The 22,167-nt window shown below is 36.2% G+C and overlaps 1 protein-coding gene across 5 annotated transcripts in view; it reads right to left on the bottom strand.

Annotated features, from left to right (window-relative positions):
- The window catches only part of CLOCK (clock circadian regulator), a 127,633-nt gene that overhangs the window by 68,589 nt on the left and 36,877 nt on the right, over positions 1-22,167 (bottom strand). For all 5 annotated transcript variants that reach the window (XM_049630492.1, XM_049630488.1, XM_049630489.1 and 2 more), the window contains 3 exons: positions 19,321-19,412; positions 5,124-5,213; positions 2,667-2,726 (listed from right to left, as the gene is read on the bottom strand). In XM_049630492.1, coding sequence (XP_049486449.1) covers positions 2,667-2,726; positions 5,124-5,170 — 107 coding nt within the window. In that variant the 5' untranslated portion in view covers positions 5,171-5,213; positions 19,321-19,412. The remainder of the gene's footprint in view (positions 1-2,666; positions 2,727-5,123; positions 5,214-19,320; positions 19,413-22,167) is intronic.

The raw sequence follows: 22,167 nt of genomic DNA on the forward strand, positions 1-22,167 counted from the left end.
AATTTATCTAATTCCTATGGAAATGCAGAGTACTGAACTTGTGTACTGAATGGAGTCACAGAGGCTGAGAAAAGGGTGTGGTAGTGGGGTAGATGTATGCATGGCATTACAGGTATAGGAAACTTGCCCAGGAATGAACTCCTGTCACAAGTAATTCAACCTGGCTAATATGGTCAATGGATGGGATTTCTGTGCCCAAGTATACTAGAGTTGTGGCGGTGGGTGAGGAATAAATAAATACTGGAAAAAATCATAAAGTTTTTATGTTACATAAAAGGATTTTAATTTAATCCCGAAAGCCAGGGGAAGGCACTGAAAGGTTTTAAAGCAAAGGAATGACGTGAACAGAACTGCTTGTTGACCATTCTGGCATCACAGTGATGAAAAGATCGAGGCTTGGTGAAACAAACTCATTTAGCAAATACTCGTGAAAATTTATTGTATGGCAAACAAGCCTGGACGTCAGATGACCATTTAGGAGGCAACCGCAACATACTGGCCTATAAACCATGGCAGTGGCAGTGTTAACAGAGCAGTGTGCATTTGAGGGTTAAGAGGCAGATCTATCAATTCCAGGTAAATCAAATCTGGTTTGCAGTAGGGAAGCAAAAGGGAAATATAAGAGGATTCCCAAGTGACTGGTAACGCTGTTTATTAATGTGAGATATAACATGTGATACTGGTTTTGGTGCACAGATGGTTTGCAGAATTTAAATATGATGAAATTGCCTGTTTCACATTTAAAAAGACATACACAAAAGACTTAGATATGCAGATCTAGTTATATTCCTCTAGAAAAGAGTAAGAAATAAGCATCTGAAAATTAGCATATATGAAGTATCTGAACACACGGATAGAGGTAAAAATAAAAGCCAATATTCATGGCATACTTCTGTGCCAGGCACTACTGTAAGCACTTATGAAATCTCATTAATCCCTAGGAGGAAGACTTTATTACTTACAACTTTTCATTTTACAGGTGACAACTGAGGCATAAAGAACATGCCCAGGGTCATACAGCTACCATGAAGTAGTAATTCAAAGCAGACATTTTGATTCCAGGGAAAGAAAATACACAGAAACCAAATATTGCCAACTCTACTGTTGAATCGTAACCACTAAAGCAAACTTCACTTCATTGTTACATTTAGGCTGGAAGTTCTCAGCCCTTGTAAGGACCTCACTGATAACAGGCCACAGAGGTTTCATTTTGGAGGTGGGTATAAAACTCCCTTTGTTCTTGGTTCAACACTAAGGTACTTTAACTCATCATAGTTTCAGTCAGAGTTCAGTGTGGTTCTGCTTAATTATGACAATATTGTGAGATTCTCTGTCTTCCTCCAGTGTCTTCCAGAGCCACAGTATTTCTGGTTCCCTAAAAACATGATCAAACCTTCAGAGTGTTCGAAAATAGGATACCCTTAGCTACCTTATCTATCTATAAACTTGGCCTTCAACACTGTCCAAGTCAATTCCTTAGAGTTCTGCTTCTTTTTTCAGGCAAGACTGATTATTCCTATCTTAACAGATTTTATCTCTACCCTAAGGTATTTTATAAAAACTTTCCTCCACCAGATTGAGGTTGAGGGATACGGGTTGTCCTATATATTTTTAGCTTCAAATCCAGGTCTTTTTATTTCCTGGAATACACTATATAGTTGTCTTCAAAATCTTCTTCTTAGATTTTAATCATTCGTTAGAATATTCTGCAATTCACCCAGTTATTGTGAATATTTTTCTTATCCCACTACCTTTTTTTCCTTTTTGCTGAATACAGACATTTAGTAACTATTACTTATTACATGTTTATCTTTGTACCTGTGTATAATACTACAGCAACGTCCACCCTTGTCTAAGCACCCACATAGTTCAACACAGCTGGAAAAAAACACCCAGAAAGTGCTTACTGCCCACTCTCAGTGACTACAAACTGCTATAATGCTACCCGGAGCCTCCCTCTCCTAATACTATAATTGACTGTCAAGCCTCCTGTTTAAGGCAGCTCACATCAACACTACCATGGCTCTAGATCTCACTCCCTCACCTCCACGATTTACTTTCCCTTCTACTGGAGAATGAAGGCATGTGGAGGACACAGGAGCCTACCCTGAAAGAACTCCCAATCGCCAAAGCTGAAACAATTTGAGCAACAAAATAAAACAGCACTAGAGTATAACTTAAACTATAAAATAAATATACATGAGTTCATACAGACATAAATGAATGGGAAGGACACAATTTTTTTACAGAAGTATTTCAAATATATGTAGATATCCCCTTCTATGGGAGGTGGAGCTTAATTCCCCCCATCACTACTTTGAAGGTAGGCTACACTTAATAACTTGCTACCAAACAATAGAACAAGTTCAGGGGAAAACAGTAACTACAAATGTGAATCCAGGCAAATCCTACCTTAGCCAAGTGATGAAGGTTAACATCCTTAGTGATGTCTTATGGATATTACACACTCCAAATATGATGTGATGAGAGGAGCACTTTTACAGGATAACCTTATTAATTTATAAACTGCATACTGATATTCTAAGCTTTTCCACCTTGCTAATATATCTAAGTTCTTAAGACAGACAGCTTTTGGAAATCACTATTTACTTTTATATTTACTTATTATTCATTTAATTACTATTTTGCATCTTAAGATGAACTACCTTTTTGCTTTGTCCTTGTCATCTTCTTCCACCAACCCATCAAATATACTACCATCTTCTCTAAAAGAAAAAAGAAAGTCGACAGAGAAAATAAGAGCAGACTCATTAAGCAACAGCAATACCAAAATGACATGTGAATCAAATCAGTTACATCCTAGGATTTTTCTAAAATTAAAGGATAGTACAAATTCAAATTCAACTAACTGCTAACCTGTTTCCGAATAAAAATTAGAAAACTAAAGTTTATCCATGTTTACCTAAATTTTTAAAAAATTTACCACAAATGTGAATTTTAAAACTACTTACTTAGCTTACTGTAAATATGACATGCAAAAATCAGAATTTAATTTAACCAGAGGTTAATACCTTGTTTCAGACTGTTAGTAATCAGCGAAAACTATAGACAGTCAGTGTATCTGCCATCATATAAAAATTACTTCATTTGAAATTATCTTTAACAGCATAGTTTAAAAAAATTATTTTGAGACATCATATTAATAAAACCACAAACTGCTCATGAGCATCACAACATCTAGCATTTAACTTACATTAATACATTTCATTCATTATTGATTCACTTGACAAACATTTATTAGTACTCATGTGCCAGGATCTATTCTGAACATGAATACAGAGCAGTTAATCAGACACAGAGGTCCCTGCTCTCATATGGCTTATTTTCTAGTAGACCAAAACAAATCAACAAGGGAATATTGACAAGTTTTCTTTTTTTTAAGGGGAGACTTTAGTTACTGCAGTGTTACTTTAGTCTCAGTGGTAAGGGAAGGACTTGGTGAGGTGGGGAGATCTAAGCTGAGAGCTAAGTGACAAGAAGAGGTTGGTTATGGGAAGATCTAGGGGAACAACATTTTAACAAATGAAATCAAGAGCCCTGGTGGCTAACCCCTTAATCTAAGTAGCAATATTAAATAATTTCAGGTGACTCAGGAGTTTTACATGAATTCACTATTCACTACTTTAATCACACCTTTCTAAGGCCTATAAAGGCACACAGAACGTCTGCTGGACCCATTGTTGAGAATATCTGCCAATTTTGTATCACAGAGGTCCATATCTGGACTTTCCAGGTTCCATGTGTGCACTGCAACTTAGGAAAACTTCTGTATGTATATGCATTTTATTGAGGAGAGAGTCCATAATTTTAATGATATTCACAGAAATAATGAACTCTTATTAAAAACTGCTGTTATGTCTGAACACAGATGCTATATCCAGATGTTGCATCATCTAGAATGGGAATTGGCAATCACTGAGAAGCATAATACCACAATCATATTTAATCTCTCAGGAGCAGTGAAGGAACATCCTTTCTGAGGAGACAACTATACATAGAGCCCACCTGAAAATATGGCATAGCCCAAAACTAGGGCAGTGCTGCAGGCAGGCCTCTCTAAGGAAACTCCTTGCCCCTTAGGTCTTAAGTTCTGGTAGAGTATTTATCTTCACTGTTTATCTCACAGGAAAGGGAGACAGGCTGGCCCACACGTCAAGTCACTTCTGTATACAACTCTAGCTACAAAACTTTTAAAGAATCCCCTATGGAAGAATCACACAGTACACTATAATAAAAATACAGGAACTTTAGTGTCAGGCCAACATAGGTCATAATTCCAGCTCATCACTTAACTATGTGACCTTAAACAAGTTATTCAACCTCTCTGACCTATGGTTGCCTCAGCTGTAAAATCTCAAGGAATTATTGTGAGGTTAAATGAAGCAACATATGAAAAGTACTCTACACATTACCTATCAAAGAGTAAGAGCTTAAAACATGTTACTGTATGTCATCAAATTAAGAACACCATTGACTTTTATAAAGACTTGTCAGTATTTCATATGCCATTAAGAAAGAAAAAAAATGCTACCAATTAAACTATGATAAGGCAATTGTAAGATGAATCTCAGTGTCAGTGTTAAAATGTAAAAAAAAAAAAAAAAAAAAAAGTCTTAAAATCAAAGAAGCAGGTTTATCCTTTTCCCAAGAATATGATTCAAAGATTATAATTTCAACTAATAAAATCCTAATTATAGCTACCACTTATCAATCTCAAACACTAGAATGCTTAAAGACATGGAGTTAGCCCCAACAGATAGATACGGAGAAAAAGGACAACACATGAGGAGAAAAAAGATTCCATAAGGTGCCAGGGAAACGTGCCAACTATCACAATTTCTCTCGGAGCAGCTCTGACCAAATCAAACTCAAAATTATAGTTCAAGATCTGTTTAGGACACAAGCCATACACTGGACTCTGGCTATAGATAACATTAACATATCTTACTATTACACTATGTTTACTCAATATAGAAACTGAATGTAATAGGAATTATGTTTAAGCATGAAACTCCGTATCAGTTTGATAGAGATCATTACTCTAATAATAAATTTTAAAATACCTTTATAGGATTCAAAATAAAGAGTCTCTAAAAACATACCTGTCGACAATCGAGCTCATTTTACTACAGCTTACGGTAAACAACATAACATATTACGTTTTCGTCTTGTGGTAGACATTTGTACTTCTCCTTGGGTGGAAAGAAAAATACATAGTCATTAGTTTTCAAAAAAAAAAATTAGTCTACAAACAGTAATGTTGAGAAACACTTTATGTTATCATAGAGAATTCAAATGTTTTGGCTTGTACCAAAGGCTGAAATATTTTCAAGCAAATACCTTTAGCTGGGGCATATTTAAGGCTTTTTCCCTTCTAAAAAAGGAATACAGGGGGAAAAAATTGAGGTTCATAATTAATTTTATATTATAAAATAATAAAGGCTACTCTTAACATTTAGTATATATATTAGACTATGAAACTGTAAATAGGCTATAATTCAAAAAGATATATGTACCCCTATATTCATGCAGCAGTTGTTTACAATAGCCAAGATATGGAAACAACCTAGGTGCCCATTGATAGATGAATGGATAAAGAAGATATGAGATGTGTGTGTCACACACACAAACACACACAGACACACACACACAGTGTGGAATACTACTCAGCTATAAAAATAAAATCTTGCCAATCCATTCAACATGGATGAACCTCGAGGGTATCATACCAGGTGAAAGTCAGACACAGAAAGACAAATTCCATATGATTTCACCTATATATGAAATCTAAAACACAAAAAACAGAAACACTCATGAATACAAACAATGAACTGGTGGTTGCCGGGGATAAGAGGGAGGATGACTGAAACAGGTGAAAGGAAGTAAGGCCAACAAACTGCCAGTTACAAAATAAGTCATGTGAATAAAAAGTACAGCATAGGGAACATAGTCATTAATATTGTAGTAACATTGTATGTCGACAGATGGTAACTACCCTTATCATGGTGAGCACTGTGGAATGTACAGAATTACTGAATCACTGTTTATACCTGAAACTAATATAACATTCTATGTCAACTATTCTTCAATTTAAAAATAATATCTAATCAACAAACATTTGTTGAAAGCCTATTTTCTATTAAATAGTATGCTAAGCTTTAGGGATAGAAGGATAAAAGTCAGTCCTTATAGGCAAAAATCTGGAACTGAATAGGGAGACAGATACCCAGATAATAGTAAGAAGGATAACGAAGGTATGTAGGAAGGAGTCCGGAAATATTCTTGATGACAATAAGTTTGTCAGATAGTCTAAATTGCTATTACTAAAAATATGGCCCAGGCCAGGCAAAGGCCCTTTATTGGCAGGGCGGAGTGGTGCTACCCCAGAACTGGGTCCCACAGTGTGGGATCCTTTAAGACATCAGGTTTTGAATCTCAGCCGATCACCTAGGAGACGAGGGAGACCATAGAGCAGGACAAGCCAGCTGCCCGCACTACTCTGTAAGGGCTGCCTGAACAGCGAGGTTTGAGACACCCGGTCCAGGGAGGACAGATTGGGGTACTGCCATTTTTCTCCTCATCACCAACACAGTGGGGCTTCAGGGCCCCCAGTGAAGGCAGGACCTGCTTACACCAAACCCCGCCCCTCCGTGCCTAGCAACTGCTTATCTACTGGAGTGGGACTGACACTGAGGGAACCAGATGGCCTCTCCTCCAGACAGCACAGCCACTGATCTCAAACACCAACCGACAACTGTCCTGCAGTTATGTATGTTCGTCTGGTTTTTTGTTTAATTTTTTATTACTATTATTTTTTTTCTCTTTTCTTTTTTCTACCCTCTTTTTTTTTCCCCCTTTGGAATCAGATTCATAGTCTCTGATTTGACTTTTGGTCATTTCTTGTTATGTATTTTTTTTTTCTCTGCTTTGTCAGTCTGTTTACTCAGGCATTTTTATTCTTTTTACATCTTTTCTATACCTCCTTCTTTATTTTCCTTTCTCTCTGGATTAAGCCTTGTAGTTTCTCTGATTCTCTGCTTGGTCTTTTTTTCCACCCCTCTCATTTTTCTCTTTGTATGGGACCAAGTCCCCTGCACTTTCCTTTTTTTTTTTTTTAATTTCTAAACAAATCTAAGCACACCTGGTGAAAGGTCTAAACAATCGACCACCATGAGTAAGGAGGAGCTTTGGAGAAGAATGACCACTGTGACAGAGCAGCCAAATATGCAACAGCCGAGTGCAAGCAACACACTCCAAAAACGCTTCCTGAAGTGCAAGGCCCTGGACAGTGTATAACCCCCTTTTCTTTAATTTTTTTTAATGGTTATTTATTTTGAAAGAGAGAGAGTACACGCGAACAGGGAAGGGGCAGAGAGAGGGGGAGACAGGCTCTCCAAAGCAGGCTCCAGGCTCTGAGTTGTCATCACAGAGCTGATGCGGGGCTTGAATGCATGAACCATGAAATCACAGACATTTAACTGACTGAGCCACCCAGGCACCTCTGACCCCTTTATAATATAGTAGTTCTCACAGGTGCAGGACACATAACAAGCTATTAAAACACATAAAAGACAGAAACCTAGCCAAAATGACGAAATGGAAGAATTCTCCTCAAAAATTCCAGGAAGAAATGACAGCCAGAGAATGGCTCAAACAGATAGAAACAATATATGTGAACAAGAATTTAGAATAAAAGTCATAAGACTAATAGCCAGGCTTGAAAAAACCATAGAAGACAGGGGAGAATCGAGGCAGAGATCAAAGACCTAAGAAATAGTTCCGATGAATTAAGAAACACTATATGTGAGATGCAAAATAAACTAGATACAATGACAGCGAGGATGGAAGAAGCAGAAGAGAAAATAGGTAAGACAGAAGATAAAATTATGGAAAATAATGAAACTGAAAAAAAGAGGGAAAGGAAATTACTACACCACGAGGGGAGATTTAGAGACCTAAGTGATTTAATGAAACCTAATAATATCTGTATCGTAGAAGTTCCAGAAGAAGAAAACAGAAAGGGGCAGAAGGTTTATTTGAACAAATTATAGCTGAGAACATCCCTAATCTGGGGAAGGAAACAGATATCCAAATCCAGGAGGCACAGAGAACTCCCTTCAAAATCAACAAAACAGGTCAACACCATGACATATCATAGTGAAACCGGCAAAATGGAAAGATAAAGAGAGAATTATGAAAACAGATGAGACAAACAAGCCTTAACCTACAAGGGTAGACACATAAAGGTAGTTAGCAGACCTGACCACTGAAATTTGGGAGGCCAGAAGAGAGTGGCAGGAAATATTCAATGTGCTGAATAGGAAAAATATGCAGCCAAGAATCTTTTAACGGCAAGGCTGTCATTCAGAATAGAAGGAGAGATAAAGGCCATCCCAGACAAACAAAAACTAAAGGAGTTCATGACCACTAGTGGAAAGCAGCAAAAGGACCAGAGATATCACCACAAGCACAAAACCTACAGATAACACAATGACACTAAATCCATACCTTTCAATAATCACTCTGAATGTAAATGAACTAAATGCCCCAATCAAAAGACCTAGGGTATCAGAATGAATAAAAAAACAAGATCCATCTGTATGCTGACTACAAAAGACTCATTTTAGACATGAGGACACCTGCAGATTGAAAGTGAGGGGATGGAGAACCAACTATCATGCTACTGGAGGGCAAAAGAAAGCTAGAGTAGCCATACTTGTATCAGACAAATTAGATTTTAAAACAAAGTCTGTAACAAGAGATGAAGAAGGGCAGTGTATCATAATTAAGGGGTCTATCCATCAAGAAGAGCTAGCGATTGTAAATGCTCATGCCCACAAGAAGGAAGAACACAAATACATAAATCAGTTATTCACAAACATAAATAAATGTATAGATAATAACTGTGATTATGGGGGGGCATTAATACTCCTCTTATAGCAATGGACAGATCATCTAGGCAGAAAATCAATAAGGAAACAACAGCTCTTAATGACACATTGGACCAGATGGACTTAACAGATATATTCAGAACTTTTCATCCAAAAGCAGAATACTCATTCTTGAGTGCACTTGGAACATTCTCCAAAACAGATCACATACTGGGCCACAAAACAGCCCTCTATAAATATAAAAGGTTGAGATCATTCCATCCATATTTTCAGATCACAACACTATGAAACTTGAAATCACAAGAAAAAATTTGGAAAGTTCCCAAATACGTGGAGGTTAAAGAACATCCTACTAAAGAATGAATGGGTCAACCAGGCAATTAAAGAAGAAATTTAAAAATACACGGAAGCAAATGAAAATGAAAACACAAGAGTCCAAACACTTTGGGACACAGCAAAGGCAGTCCTAAGAGGAAAGTACACTGCAATTTAAGCCTATCTCAAGAAGCAAAAGTCCCAAATACATAACCTAACCTCACACCTGGAGGAACTTGGCAGCACCAAAGAAAGCACAAAGCCAGCAGAAGACGACAAATAATAAAGAGTAGAGCAGAAATGAACAACATAAAATCCAAAAAAAAAAAAAAAAAAAAACCACCAGTAGAACAGATCAATGAATCTAAGAGCTGGTTTTCTGAAAGAATAAACAAAACTGACAAACCCCTAGCCAGATTTCCCAAAAAGAAAAGAGAGAGGACCCAAATAGATAAAATCACGATTGAAAGAGGAGAGATCACAACCAACACCATATTATTAGAGAATTATTAGAGAACCAACACCAACAATTATTAGAGAATACTATGAAAAATTAGATGCCAACAAACTGGACAATCTGGGAGAAATGGATAAATTCCTAGACACTCACTCACATAGTACCAAAACTCAAGTAAAAAGAAATGAAAAAATCTGAACAGACCTATAACTAGAAGAAATTGATTCAGTTATCAAAAATCTCCCAACAAATAAGAGTCCTGGGCCAGTTGGCTAGGGGAATTCCACCATTTAAAGCAGAGTTAAAGCAGAGTTAATTCCTATTCTTTTCAAGCTGTTGCAAAAACAAAATGAAAGGAAAGCTTCCAGACTCATTCTATAAAGCCAGCATTACCTTGATTGCCAAACCAGACAAAGACCCCACTGAAAAGGAGAATAAAGGCCAATATCCCTGATGAACATGGATGCAAAAATCCTCAACAAGATACTAGCAAATCGAATTCAACAGTATATTAAAAGAATTATTCACCATGATCAAGTAGGATTCATTCCTGGGCTGCAGGGCTGGTTCAATACTCGCAAATCAATCAACATGATACATCACATTAATAGAAGAAAGGATAAGAACCATATGATCCTGTCAATAGATGCAGAGAAAGCATTTGACAAAATACAGCTTCCTTTCTTAATAAAAACCCTCAAGAAAGTCAGGTTAGAAGGAACATACCTTAACATCAGAAAAGCCATATATGAAAGGCCCACAGCTAATATCATCCTCAATGGGGAAAAACTGACAGCTTTCCCCCTGAGATCAGGAACACGACAGGGATGTCCACTCTCACTACTCTTGTTTAACATACTTAGAAGTCGCAGCCTCAGCAATCAGACAACAAAACAAAATAAAAGCCATGCAAATTGGCAAAGTAGAAGTCAAACTTTCACTCTTCGCAGATGACAAGATACTCTACATGGAAAACCTGAAAGACTTCACCAAAAAGTTGCTAAAGCTGATACATGAATTCAGCAAAGTCACAAGATATAAAATCAATGTACAGAAATCGGCTGCATTTCTACAACCAATAATGAAGCAACAGAAAGAGATATCAAGAAATTGATCCCATTTACAACTATACCAACAACCATAAAATACCTAGGAAGAAACCGAACCAAAGATGTGAAAAATCTGTATGCTAAACACTCTAGAAAACTTATGAAAGAAATTGAAGAAGATATAAAGAAATGGAAAAACATTCCGTGCTCATGGGTTGAAAAAATAAATATTGTTAAAATGTCAATACTACCCAAAGCAATCTACAGATTCAATGCAATGCCAATCAAAATAGCACCAGCATTTTTCACAGAGCTAGAACAATCCTAAAATTTGTATAGAATCACAAAAGACCGTGAATAGCCAAAGTAATGTTGAAAAAGGAAACCAAAGTCGGAGGCATCACAACCCCAGACTTTAGCCTCTACTACAAAACTGTAATCATCAAGACAGTATGGTACTGGCACAAAAACAGATACATAGACCAATGGAATAGAAGAGAGAACCCAAACATGGACCCACACATATATGGCCAACTAATCTTTGACAAAGCAGGAAAGAGTATCCAATGGAAAAAAGGCAGTCTCTTTAGCAAATGGTGCTGAGAGAACTGGACAGCAACATGTAGAATGAAACTACATGACTTTCTTAAACTATACACAAAAATGAATTCAAAATGGATGAAAGACCCGAATGTGAGGCAGGAAACCATCAAAATCCTACAGGAAATAACAGGCAGTAACCACTTTGACCTCGGCTGCAGCAACTTCTCACTTGACATGTCTCCAACATCAAGGGAAATAAAAGCAAAAATGAACTACTGAGACCTCATCAAGATAAAAAGCTTCTGCACAGCAAAAGAAACAATCAACAAAACTAAAAGGCAACCAACAGGATGGGAGAAGATATTTGCAAATGGCATACAAGATAAAGGGTTAGTATCCAAAATCTATAAGGAACTCAATACCCGAAAAACAAATAATCCAGTGAAGAAATGGGCAGAACACATGAAGAGACACAAAGACATCCAGATGGCAAACAGACACATGAAAAAAGATGCTCACCATTGCTCATCATCAGGGAAATACAAAGCAAAACCACAATGAGATACCACCTCACACCGGTCAGAGTGGCTAAAATCAACAACTCAGAAAACTACAGATGCTGGCGAGTATGTGGAGAAAAGGGAAACCTCTTGCACTGTTGGTGGGAATGCAAACTGGTGCTCTGGAAAACAGTGTGGAGGTTCCTCAAAAAGTTAAAAATAGAATTACTCTATGATCCAGCAATAGCACTACTAGGAATTTATCCGAAGAATACAGGAGTGCTGATTCATAGAGGCACATGTGCCCCAATGTTTATAGCAGTGCTATCAACAATAGCCAAATTATGGAAAGAGCCTAAATGTCCATCAACTGATGAATGGATAAAGATGTAGTTTACATATACAATGGAATACTACTCGGCGATGAAAAAGAATGAAATCTTGCCATTTTCAACAACATGGATGGAACTGGAGGGTATTATATGCTAAGAGAAAGACAGATATCATATATTTTCACTCATATGTGGAATTTGAGAAACTTAACAGATGACCATGGGAGAAGGAAGGAAATATAAGATACAAACAGAGAAGGAGGCAAACCATTAAGAGACTATTAAACACAGACAACAAACTGAGAGTTGATGAGGGGTAGGGGGTTGGGGAGGTGAAAAAATGGGTGATGGCATTGAGGAAGGCACTTCTTGGAATGAGCACTGGGGGTTGTATGTAAGGGATGAATCACAGGAATCTATTCCTGAAGCCGACTACACAGTATGTTAGCTAACTTGACAATTTAAAACAAAATACATATATACGTGTACACACACACACACACACACACACACACACACACACACGTATCTCAGATGATGCCAATGCTGGTGCAGACCACCAGCACTGGCATCATCTGAGGCCTTGTTAAAAACCCCAGTCTTACTGAACCAGAATCTACATTTAACAAGGTCCCCATGTGATCTGTATGACCATTTGAATGTGAGAAATAACAGACCAGAGCAAAAGAAGAGGTAGTATGTGAAAGGATTCTAAGCTACAAGAATAGTAACTTGCAAAGGCACAGGCCTTGAGGGAGCATCATATTTGAGAAACTTAGGAGGTTTAGCATTTTCTTTAAAAAAAATTTTTTTTTAAGTTTGTTTATTTTTGAGACAGAGAGAAAGCACAAGTTGGGGAGGGGCAGAGAGAGAGGGGAAGAGAGAAAATCCCAAGCAGGCTCTGTGCTATCAGCACAGAACCTGACACGGGGCTTAAACTCATGAACAGTGAGCTCCTGACCTGAGCCGCAATCAAGAGTCAGACACTTAACTGACTGAGCCACCCAGGTGCCCCTCGTTTAATTTTTTTTTTTAACGTTTAATGTTTATTTTTATTTTTGAGAGAGACAGAGAGAGAGAAAGAACAGGGGAGGGTCAGAGAGAGAGAGGGAGACATAGAATCCAAAGCAGGCTCCAGGCTCTAAGCTGTCAGCACAGAGCCCAATATAGAGTTCAAACTCACAAACCATGAGATCGTGACCTGAGCCAAAGTCAGACACTCAACCGACTAAGCAAGCCACCCAGGTGTTGCATTTTAGCATTTTATTTAGAAAAAATTTGGTCATGTTACAACTTAAAGTTTTAATTACTAGAGCATAAAATGAGAGTAAGAGTGAGTAGAAGGGTGAAGGCAAGTGAAGTGGAAAAAAGCCTTATTATAAAGGGTCTCTTACCCACATTGAAGGAATTAAGGTTCACTACTTTAAAATGAAATTGTTAGCCTAAAGTTTGTCACCCTATATTCTATAGGTTTTCTGAAGTGTAAGGCAGAATTTATTTACACAAAATACGTACATCCTATTGTCATGAGTTAAATATTTATTAATGCTAATAAATCCCCAGTTTTGAGACATGAAAAATTATACTTTAAGTATTATACATCTTATCTAAAATTGAGAAAATAGTGCAAATGAATGTGTAACACTAAGTGAAAAGAGATTAAAGATGCTCTAAGAACATGGGATTCTAAAATATTCTATCACTGTTTTCAAATGTATAGTCATGAAAGAGCAAGTGAATAATCCTTGATAAATGATGTTGTGCCTCTGTGGTTATGGCTATAGAAATGAGACTATGAAGGGCTAAGAATTCTTAAAAGAAAATGAATAGGGAGTCAGAAGTAAAAGTAAAAGGAACTAGCACTAGATAAAATACCAGTTTTAAGTGTCTGGGTGAACATCAGGAGATGAAACGTGGAATTACCGAATTCTGGAGTTAGAAAAGACTTCAAAGATGACCTAACTACAACCCTCTGGTCTAAGAGACATACCTATCATGGTAATAACAGAGATCAGTTCTATGACTGGAACAAAAAGAACAGTGGAAAGGTAACAGTCATGTTGGGTGAATTAAAAAAGAACAATTTTAAAGTTAAAAGGCCAGATCTGATCCTTTTTTATATGGAACCAAGACTATGCTTCTTTAATTATCAAAAGGTAGAAAATAGGGAAAATTAGAAAAAAAAAAAAAAAAAAAGACCCCAAGAATTAGGGCTCAGACTATAGGAAGGGTCAACTTGATTGAACCCAAAATGGTTTAGAAGATACAAGCTGATGCTTTATTAGGCTATTTTACTAATGTTGGTAACCGTATTCTTCCAAACATTTATTGTGCTAAGTGAACAAATTAAGACTATATCTTTAGGGGCGCCTGGGTGGCGCAGTCGGTTAAGCGTCCGACTTCAGCCAGGTCACGATCTTGCGGTCCGTGAGTTCGAGCCCCGCGTCAGGCTCTGGGCTGATGGCTCGGAGCCTGGAGCCTGTTTCCGATTCTGTGTCTCCCTCTCTCTCTGCCCCTCCCCCGTTCATGCTCTGTCTCTCTCTGTCCCAAAAATAAATAAAAAACGTTGAAAAAATTAAAAAAAAAAAAAAAAAGACTATATCTTTAACAGTCTAGTCCAAGATCTTTTGTCTACTTTTCTAGCCAAGTGACATACTATATTTAAGGAAAAGGTAAGGAAGAAGTGAAATAGGTGGAACGAAGTACTCTAGAGCCAACTGGGTAAAAATTCCCTCTAACTTCTTTAAATAAAGTGTCAAATTAATTCAAAACAAAGTAATGGTGGAACAGCCAAAAGGCCCTATCTGGGGACTACCCTAGGCCTCACATTTTCAGTACAAAAAAAACCATCCAGAGTCACACCTGCACATGCTATGGATTCTAAATGATTCATGCTATGGATCCTAAAATGATTCTGTTTTAGGAGATATGCTGTGTCCCTACACACAGCAAGGAATTTCAAGTGCATAATCTAATACAGATCAAATTTTATTATTAAAAGTCTTCTTTCTTAAATATTGACATTCCTAGGCCAGCATAGTATGCAATAATGTGTCTTTGAAAGGATCAGTTACAGTTTCTGGGATTCAAAGTTCACAAATTAAATTACCAAGATCAAGTTACATGTAGGAATCAAATGCTCCTTTACATAAGCAACTTGAGCTCAACGTCATTCAGCGATAGGACTTCCCAGCTCTCCAGTGTTATTATTACTTTATGATGACAGAGGGCAAGGATGGCATAAGTCTTTTATAAATATCAGTTTAAAAACAAGCTTTACAAATATTTATGAAATGGGGAGACATTAAGAACTAAGAAATTTTATAAAACATTCAAAGTCTGCCAAATACAGAAGCAGATATGTTTTTAATTCAGCATGCAACATTAAATATAATTAACAGAAAATCTCAGAGCCTGGAAATCTTTGGAAAAGAACCCTTATACATGAAACAACACATTCTGTATTAAAAATAAACTGTGCAGTATCTAATGACATGATTCTAGTCCTCTGAATCGCAGTTGCTGTCACCCTCAAGGCTTTCCATTCCTACATCACGAATTTCTCCCTTAAAAAATGGATTTTTCTGATCAACATCTTAGTATTTTACCCTAAAAACAAAACAAAAGCAACCCCTGACCCACCAACCCCTTCAGGTACTGCCCTCCTTTTCTGCTCCCTTTCACAGGAAAACTGCATGGCAGGGTACATTTGCTGTTTGAACATCTTTAATTCCCTTCTCTCCCTTACTTTAAAATGTAGTGTTTATTTTCACCAGTGTATACATGTTCAAAGTCTAAAGTGCCCACCTAGTTTCACAAGACTTACTAAAAAATTGGAAGTCCTCTGTTCTCTGATCCCCCAATTCCCACTTCCCACCACTTTCACCCCTTGAACTGTCTCTGCAGGCGGTTAACTCTCTGATATCCTTTATTTTGCTACTTCTTGATTCCTTCTGTTTTAGGTAGTTTGTCTATACGCTCCCAACTTATTCAAGCTGTCCCAATGTAATTATTAAAAGTGTCTCCTTTTGCTCTCAAGAGAGTCTTTATTAGGCATCATCTACTGAATTCCACTAAGAAAAATTTAATTCTTTTTGACTCCCCATCCTTACCTCATTTACATGCACACTTGCCCAAATTCCCAATATCATACTTTTGGCTAGGTGGTTATATTCAGAGTTAACATTATTATGACTCTGTAAATGCAATTCACAACTGAGCCATACAGCATACTACAATTACTTCCCCTTTCTAAATAATTTTCCCTGGAGTTAATAATTGTTTTATTGTTGACTTACTTTCCTATATACCTATCACCAATTCAGCCCCAAACTCTTTCCTGTCTAAATCTCCTAACATCTTCAAACACATTACACATTCTACCAACATAATCTCAAAGCTATTTACCTTGGTGCCCTTTGACCTATTCCTGTTGGGACTAGATGCTCTCTACAACCAGCAATCATCTTGGGATCATTATACATAATCTTCCTGGTGATTTTCTGGGTCTCTACTAAAGGTGCATTTTCTGTTTCTTATATCCTATGCTTTCATCTTTTTTAGTTTACTTATTTTGTTGAGTACCTCCAAATATAACACCCCAAGAAAGGGGTCATGGCAGATAAGCAGTTTAGAAATCACAAGTCTGAAACTGTCATCAATCATAGTTAATCAATAGTTTAGCTACATACTGAATACTGGGTTGGAAATAAGTTTTCCCTGAGACTTACGAGAAGGCTCCATTGTCTTCTAGTTTCCAGAGTATTCTCAAGAAGCCCAAAGCCATTCTGATTATTGATCTTTACATGTGACCTACTTCTCTTACTCTGGAAGCTCCTCTATGTTTTACATTTTAACAGCGATATGTCCTATTTTGGACTTATTTCCACATCCATAGTGGTCACAGTATAGGATCTTTCTACTTAGAAACTTATGTCCTCTAATTCTGGACAGTTTTGTTCAATCATTCTCAATTCTTTATTTCTCCTATTTCTCTCTTTTCTCCCTTTCCATAACTCCCATTATTTCAACATTAGGGATTCTGACAGTTGCTCCAATTTTATATTTTTCTCTCCCATTTTAACTTTGTTTTACTCTCGATATATTAGCTTTATTTTTCCACTCTTGAGTTCTTCATTTCTAATTTGTTTTTCTTTCACGTTTCACAAATTTAGTATCTCCCTTCCAACTTCTCTGAAACCATTAGGTAATAATTTTGTTTTTGTTTCAGTTTTTTACCTGCTGTAAGTGGGGTAAATTTTACCTACCTGGTCTCCATTTCCCCTAACTTGGTAAGTTCTTTTGGCATGGTCTTTGGCTCTCACATAACAGGTTTTCCCATAATGCTTAGAGATCTCTGGGAACCAAATCATTTAAGAGTGGGGTCTAAAAAGATCACTGAAATTCTTTGTGATAGGTCTTACTGACTATGAACTTTAGCAGAGGTATCAGGTTGGAATATTTCTTTGGGGAAATTCTTTTAAGTCAGTATCTTCAGCTCTTTTCTCTTAGGCTGGTTACAATTTCCAGAGAAAAATCTTCTAAACTACTGACTGAAAAATTATAAAAATCTGGTAGCCTACGTTCTTAATCCCTCTATTTTCAACATGGTACTCCCATTCTCAACCATGTTTGCTGCATCTCAATTTTATCCTTGCTAGAAAATAGATCTCTAGTCTTCTGCTAAGATAAGGAAGGGGTAGATGCTTGGTACTCCAAGGTCAAGAAAAGGGTTTATGGAGTATAATCACCTCTTAGACAGACTGGCAACATATCGGCTTCTTTTTACTTCCACTCGTATTTCTATTTGCAGAAGTAAAGAGCGCTGTCCATTCCTGACAATTTAGAGGCTCTATAGTGCTGTTAAGTTTAGTCTCAGCATTCTCACAGCTGGCTCAGGGTTCTAGGGTCTGTAAGAGAGATACCAGACTTTCTTTTGCTTTTCAGGCTCCAAATTTTTTTTGCATTTGTTTCCTGTCCCCTTCTGTTTGCTCTTGTGAAGTTAGGCCTTTTGTTTTAAAGGAAGAAAAAAAAAACCATCCCTTTACTTTAGCTTTAATGGAGTTTCAAGGGAAAAAAAAACAGGAATTTAATTGCATTTCTTTTGCCATCTTTAACTGGAAATTCCCCCATTTCTTCTTCATCAATTTTAATCAGGCTTTCACCCTCACCACTCCTACTGAGATTGTTCACTCTTATTAGAGGTTAAAGGACATTCATGCTGCCAAATGCAATAATGGTTGCTCTGGTCTACTCTCTATTTTACCTCATAGTAGCATATGATGTAACTAATCACTTCTACATTTATTAAATACTTTTCTCTTTTTGCCTTCTGCAACAGAACACTTTCCTGATTTCTCACTCATCTCACTGGTTGTTCCTTCTCCTCTAACACTGGCACGTCCCAAGGATAAATCCTTCTCAATCTATGTACACTTCCTATATAATTTCATCTAGACATATGCCTTTAAGTATTTCTCTGTGCCAATAACTCCCAAATCCACACCCTTAGACATGATTCTTAACTTCAGAGTCTTATATCCAGCTACCTTTTTGATATTTCTACAGCATTTACAGGTGTCTAAAATATTATACAGCAAAACAGAACACTTGACTTTCTCGGTAAATTTGCTCCTTGCCAAGATTTCTTCTCGAACCTCAATTCCATATACTCTTCCCCTCGTTTATTATACTCCAGTCACATTTTCTCTTTCCGTTCCTCAAGCATTCTATGGTCATTTTGGTTTCACTGCTTGTAAATCTCCTTTCTCAGATCTTCACAAGGCTGGCACATTCTTGCCATTCATATCTTAACTGAAATGTTCTTTTCAGTGAGGGCTTTCAAATATTTATGTCTTTCAATAATGAAAGCAGTCACCAGTCTCTGTAACACATTATTTATTTTAATTCTGTGCATTGAACTAACGACAAATGTTTCACTGGTTTATTTGTCCTCCCTCTCTTTAGAATGCAACCATAATGAGAGCAGGGACAGCTTCTGTCTTGTTTATCACTGCATTCTCAGTATCTAAAACAGTATCTAAATATAGTGGATACAATACATGCTTTGAAATAAAGTAATATAAATAGGAAACATTTTTTAATAAAACATTCCTCAAATTAATGTGTCAAAACAGTTTATGGATTAATTTATATATTTTGCTGGAAAAATGTCAATCCAAAGTATATTCTAAGATACAACCTTTTCATTACCTTTTGTGTTTTTTGGATCTTTTAAATTGCTTCTTCAGAAAACTATAGGTTCAATGTATTCTTCTATATGGCTGACCATCAGTCTCAGAATTCTGTTTAAACAACAAAAAAAATTATTTATTAGATTTACTTAACTTATAGAAGTTTTCATGAAAAAGTTTTACATAAAATTTAGAACTTAAGTCACAAAAAGTGTACATAACAAATGTTAAACTCCACAAATTGTTTTTAAAAAAATTAAAAATAAAGACTAAAAATAACAATTCTAGTACAGAAGTTAAAAGACAAAAGTATAAAAATAACTATAACTACAAAAATGGATTCATAAGATATACAACAAAAAGATGATATTTGTGATGTTGATAACAAAGTGTAGAAGGGAGAGAGAAGTGAAAGAATAGATTTCTGAAGTGTTATCAGTTTAATATAGATTGTCAAAACTATAAGATGTTTTATATAAGACCCATGGTTAAGCAAAAAGAAAATACCTAGAGAAGAGACACAAAAGGAAAAGAGAAAGGAATCAAAACACAAACTCTAAGACAGTCAAAAACAAATAAGAAAATGGACACAGTAAGTCTTCCGTATCAGTAATTACTTTAAATGTAGATGAACTAAAGTCAGAAATCAAAGACAGAGTCGATACATTTATCAGAAAAAGTAAGATCCAACCATTTGTTGTCTACAACAGACTCACTTTAGATTTAAGGACATACAGAAGATGAGAGTAAAGGTGAAAAGATATTCCATGCAAATATAACCAAAAGAGAGCAGGAGTGGCCATACTTATATCAAACAAAATAGATTTTAAGTCAAAAACTAACAAGAGGCATAAAAGGATGTTATATAATGATGAAAGGGTCAGGTCATCAGGAAGATGTAACAATTACATATACATTCAACACCAGTGCACCCAAATATTTGAAGCAAACAAAGATGGAACTAAGGAAAGAAATAGATAGCAACACAGTAAGAGATTTCAATACTCCAGTATCAAAAAGGATAAAACATCCAGACAGAATATCAATACGAAACAGACAACTTGAATAAAACTCCAGAGTAAATCAACTTGACAGACATACACAGAACATTCCACCCAATAGCAAAAGAATACACATTCTTCTCAACTGTACATGGAATATTCTCCAGGACAGATCACATATTAGATCACAAAATAAGTCATAATAACTTAAGAAGACTAAAATCATACCAACTATCTTTTCTGCCCACAATGGAATAAACTTTGATAACACAAAGAAAACTGGAAAATTCAAATGTATGAAAATTAAACAATAAATGGATCAAAGAAGAAATCAAAAGGGAAATTAGAAAATACCTAGAACAAACAAAAACATAACATATCAAAACTTATGGGATGTAGCAAAAGCAATACTAGGAGGGAAGTTTACAAGGTAAATACTACATTAAGAAAAGAAAAAAAAATCTCAAAAACAAACCCTAACTTTACACTGCAAGGAACCAGAAAAAGAAAAAATAAGCCCAAAGTCAGCAGAAGGAAATAAAAATCTCAAATAGATGTAAACAAAACAGAGGATAGAGAAACAATAGGAAAAAATATAAAAAGGAATTTTTAGAAAAGGTCAACAAAGTGAAAAACCTTCAACTAGACTAAGAAAAAAGGAGAGATAACTCAAAATCAGAAGTGAAAGAGGCAATACTACAACTGACACCACAGAAATACCAACAAATTGGATAACCTAGAAGAAACAGATAAAATTCTTAGAAATACATAACCTACCAAGACTGAATCATGAAGAAGTAGAAAATCTGAACACACCTATAACTAGTGAAGATAGTGAATCAGTAATCAAAAACCTTTCAACAAAGAAAAGCCTAGGACCAAACAGATTCAACAGGGAATTCTACCAAATATGTAACGAAGAATTAGTTAACACCAATCTTTCTCAAACCCTTCCAAAAACTGAAGAGGGAACACACCCAAACTCATTTTATGAAGCCAACATCACCTTCACACCAAAGCCACACAGATCCCACAAGTAAAGAAAACTACAATATCCCTGATGAATACAGATACAAAAATCCTCAACAAAATAATAACAAACCAAATCCAAGAGTATATTAAAAGGATAATACAGCATGACCAAATGGGATTTATCCCTGGGATGCAAGGTATGTTTCAACATACAAAAATCAATATGATATAGCAAGTCTATAAAACAAAGCATAAAAATCACACAAATATATCAATGAAGAACAATCATTTGACATAATTCAACACTGTTTCGAGACAAAAACACACAACAAACTAGGAACAGATAACAATTTTCTCAAAATAACAAAAGCCATATATGAAAAGTCCACAGCTAACATCATGGTCAACAGTGAAAAACTGAAAGCTTTCCCTTTAAGATGAGGAACAAGGTAATGATGCCCACTTTTATCACCTGTACTCAACATCACACTGCAAGTTCTATCTAGAGTAATTAGGCAAGGAAAAAAAAGACTTATATAAATTGGAAAGTAGGAAGTAAAATTATCCCTGTTCACAGATGACATGATCTTACATGTAGAATAATACCCTAAAGATTCCACAAAAAAAGCACATCAGAACAAATGCCAAAGTTGCAGGACACAAAATTAATACACAAAAATCAGTGACATTTCAATGTAGTAAAAACAAATAATCTGAAAGGGAAATTGAAAAAAAGAAACAGGCTCTGAAAACATTTCCTGGGTACGAATTATAGCTCAGCCCCTTTATTAGCTACAGATCTTAGAATAGTCACTTCATCTCCACACATCATTTTTTCGGAGATAATAGTGATAGGTACACACAGTTGTTCTGAGAATTAAATATGTTACATG

The sequence above is a fragment of the Panthera uncia genome, chromosome B1 (assembly GCF_023721935.1).
Source record: "Panthera uncia isolate 11264 chromosome B1, Puncia_PCG_1.0, whole genome shotgun sequence".
Lineage (NCBI taxonomy): Eukaryota > Metazoa > Chordata > Mammalia > Carnivora > Felidae > Panthera > Panthera uncia.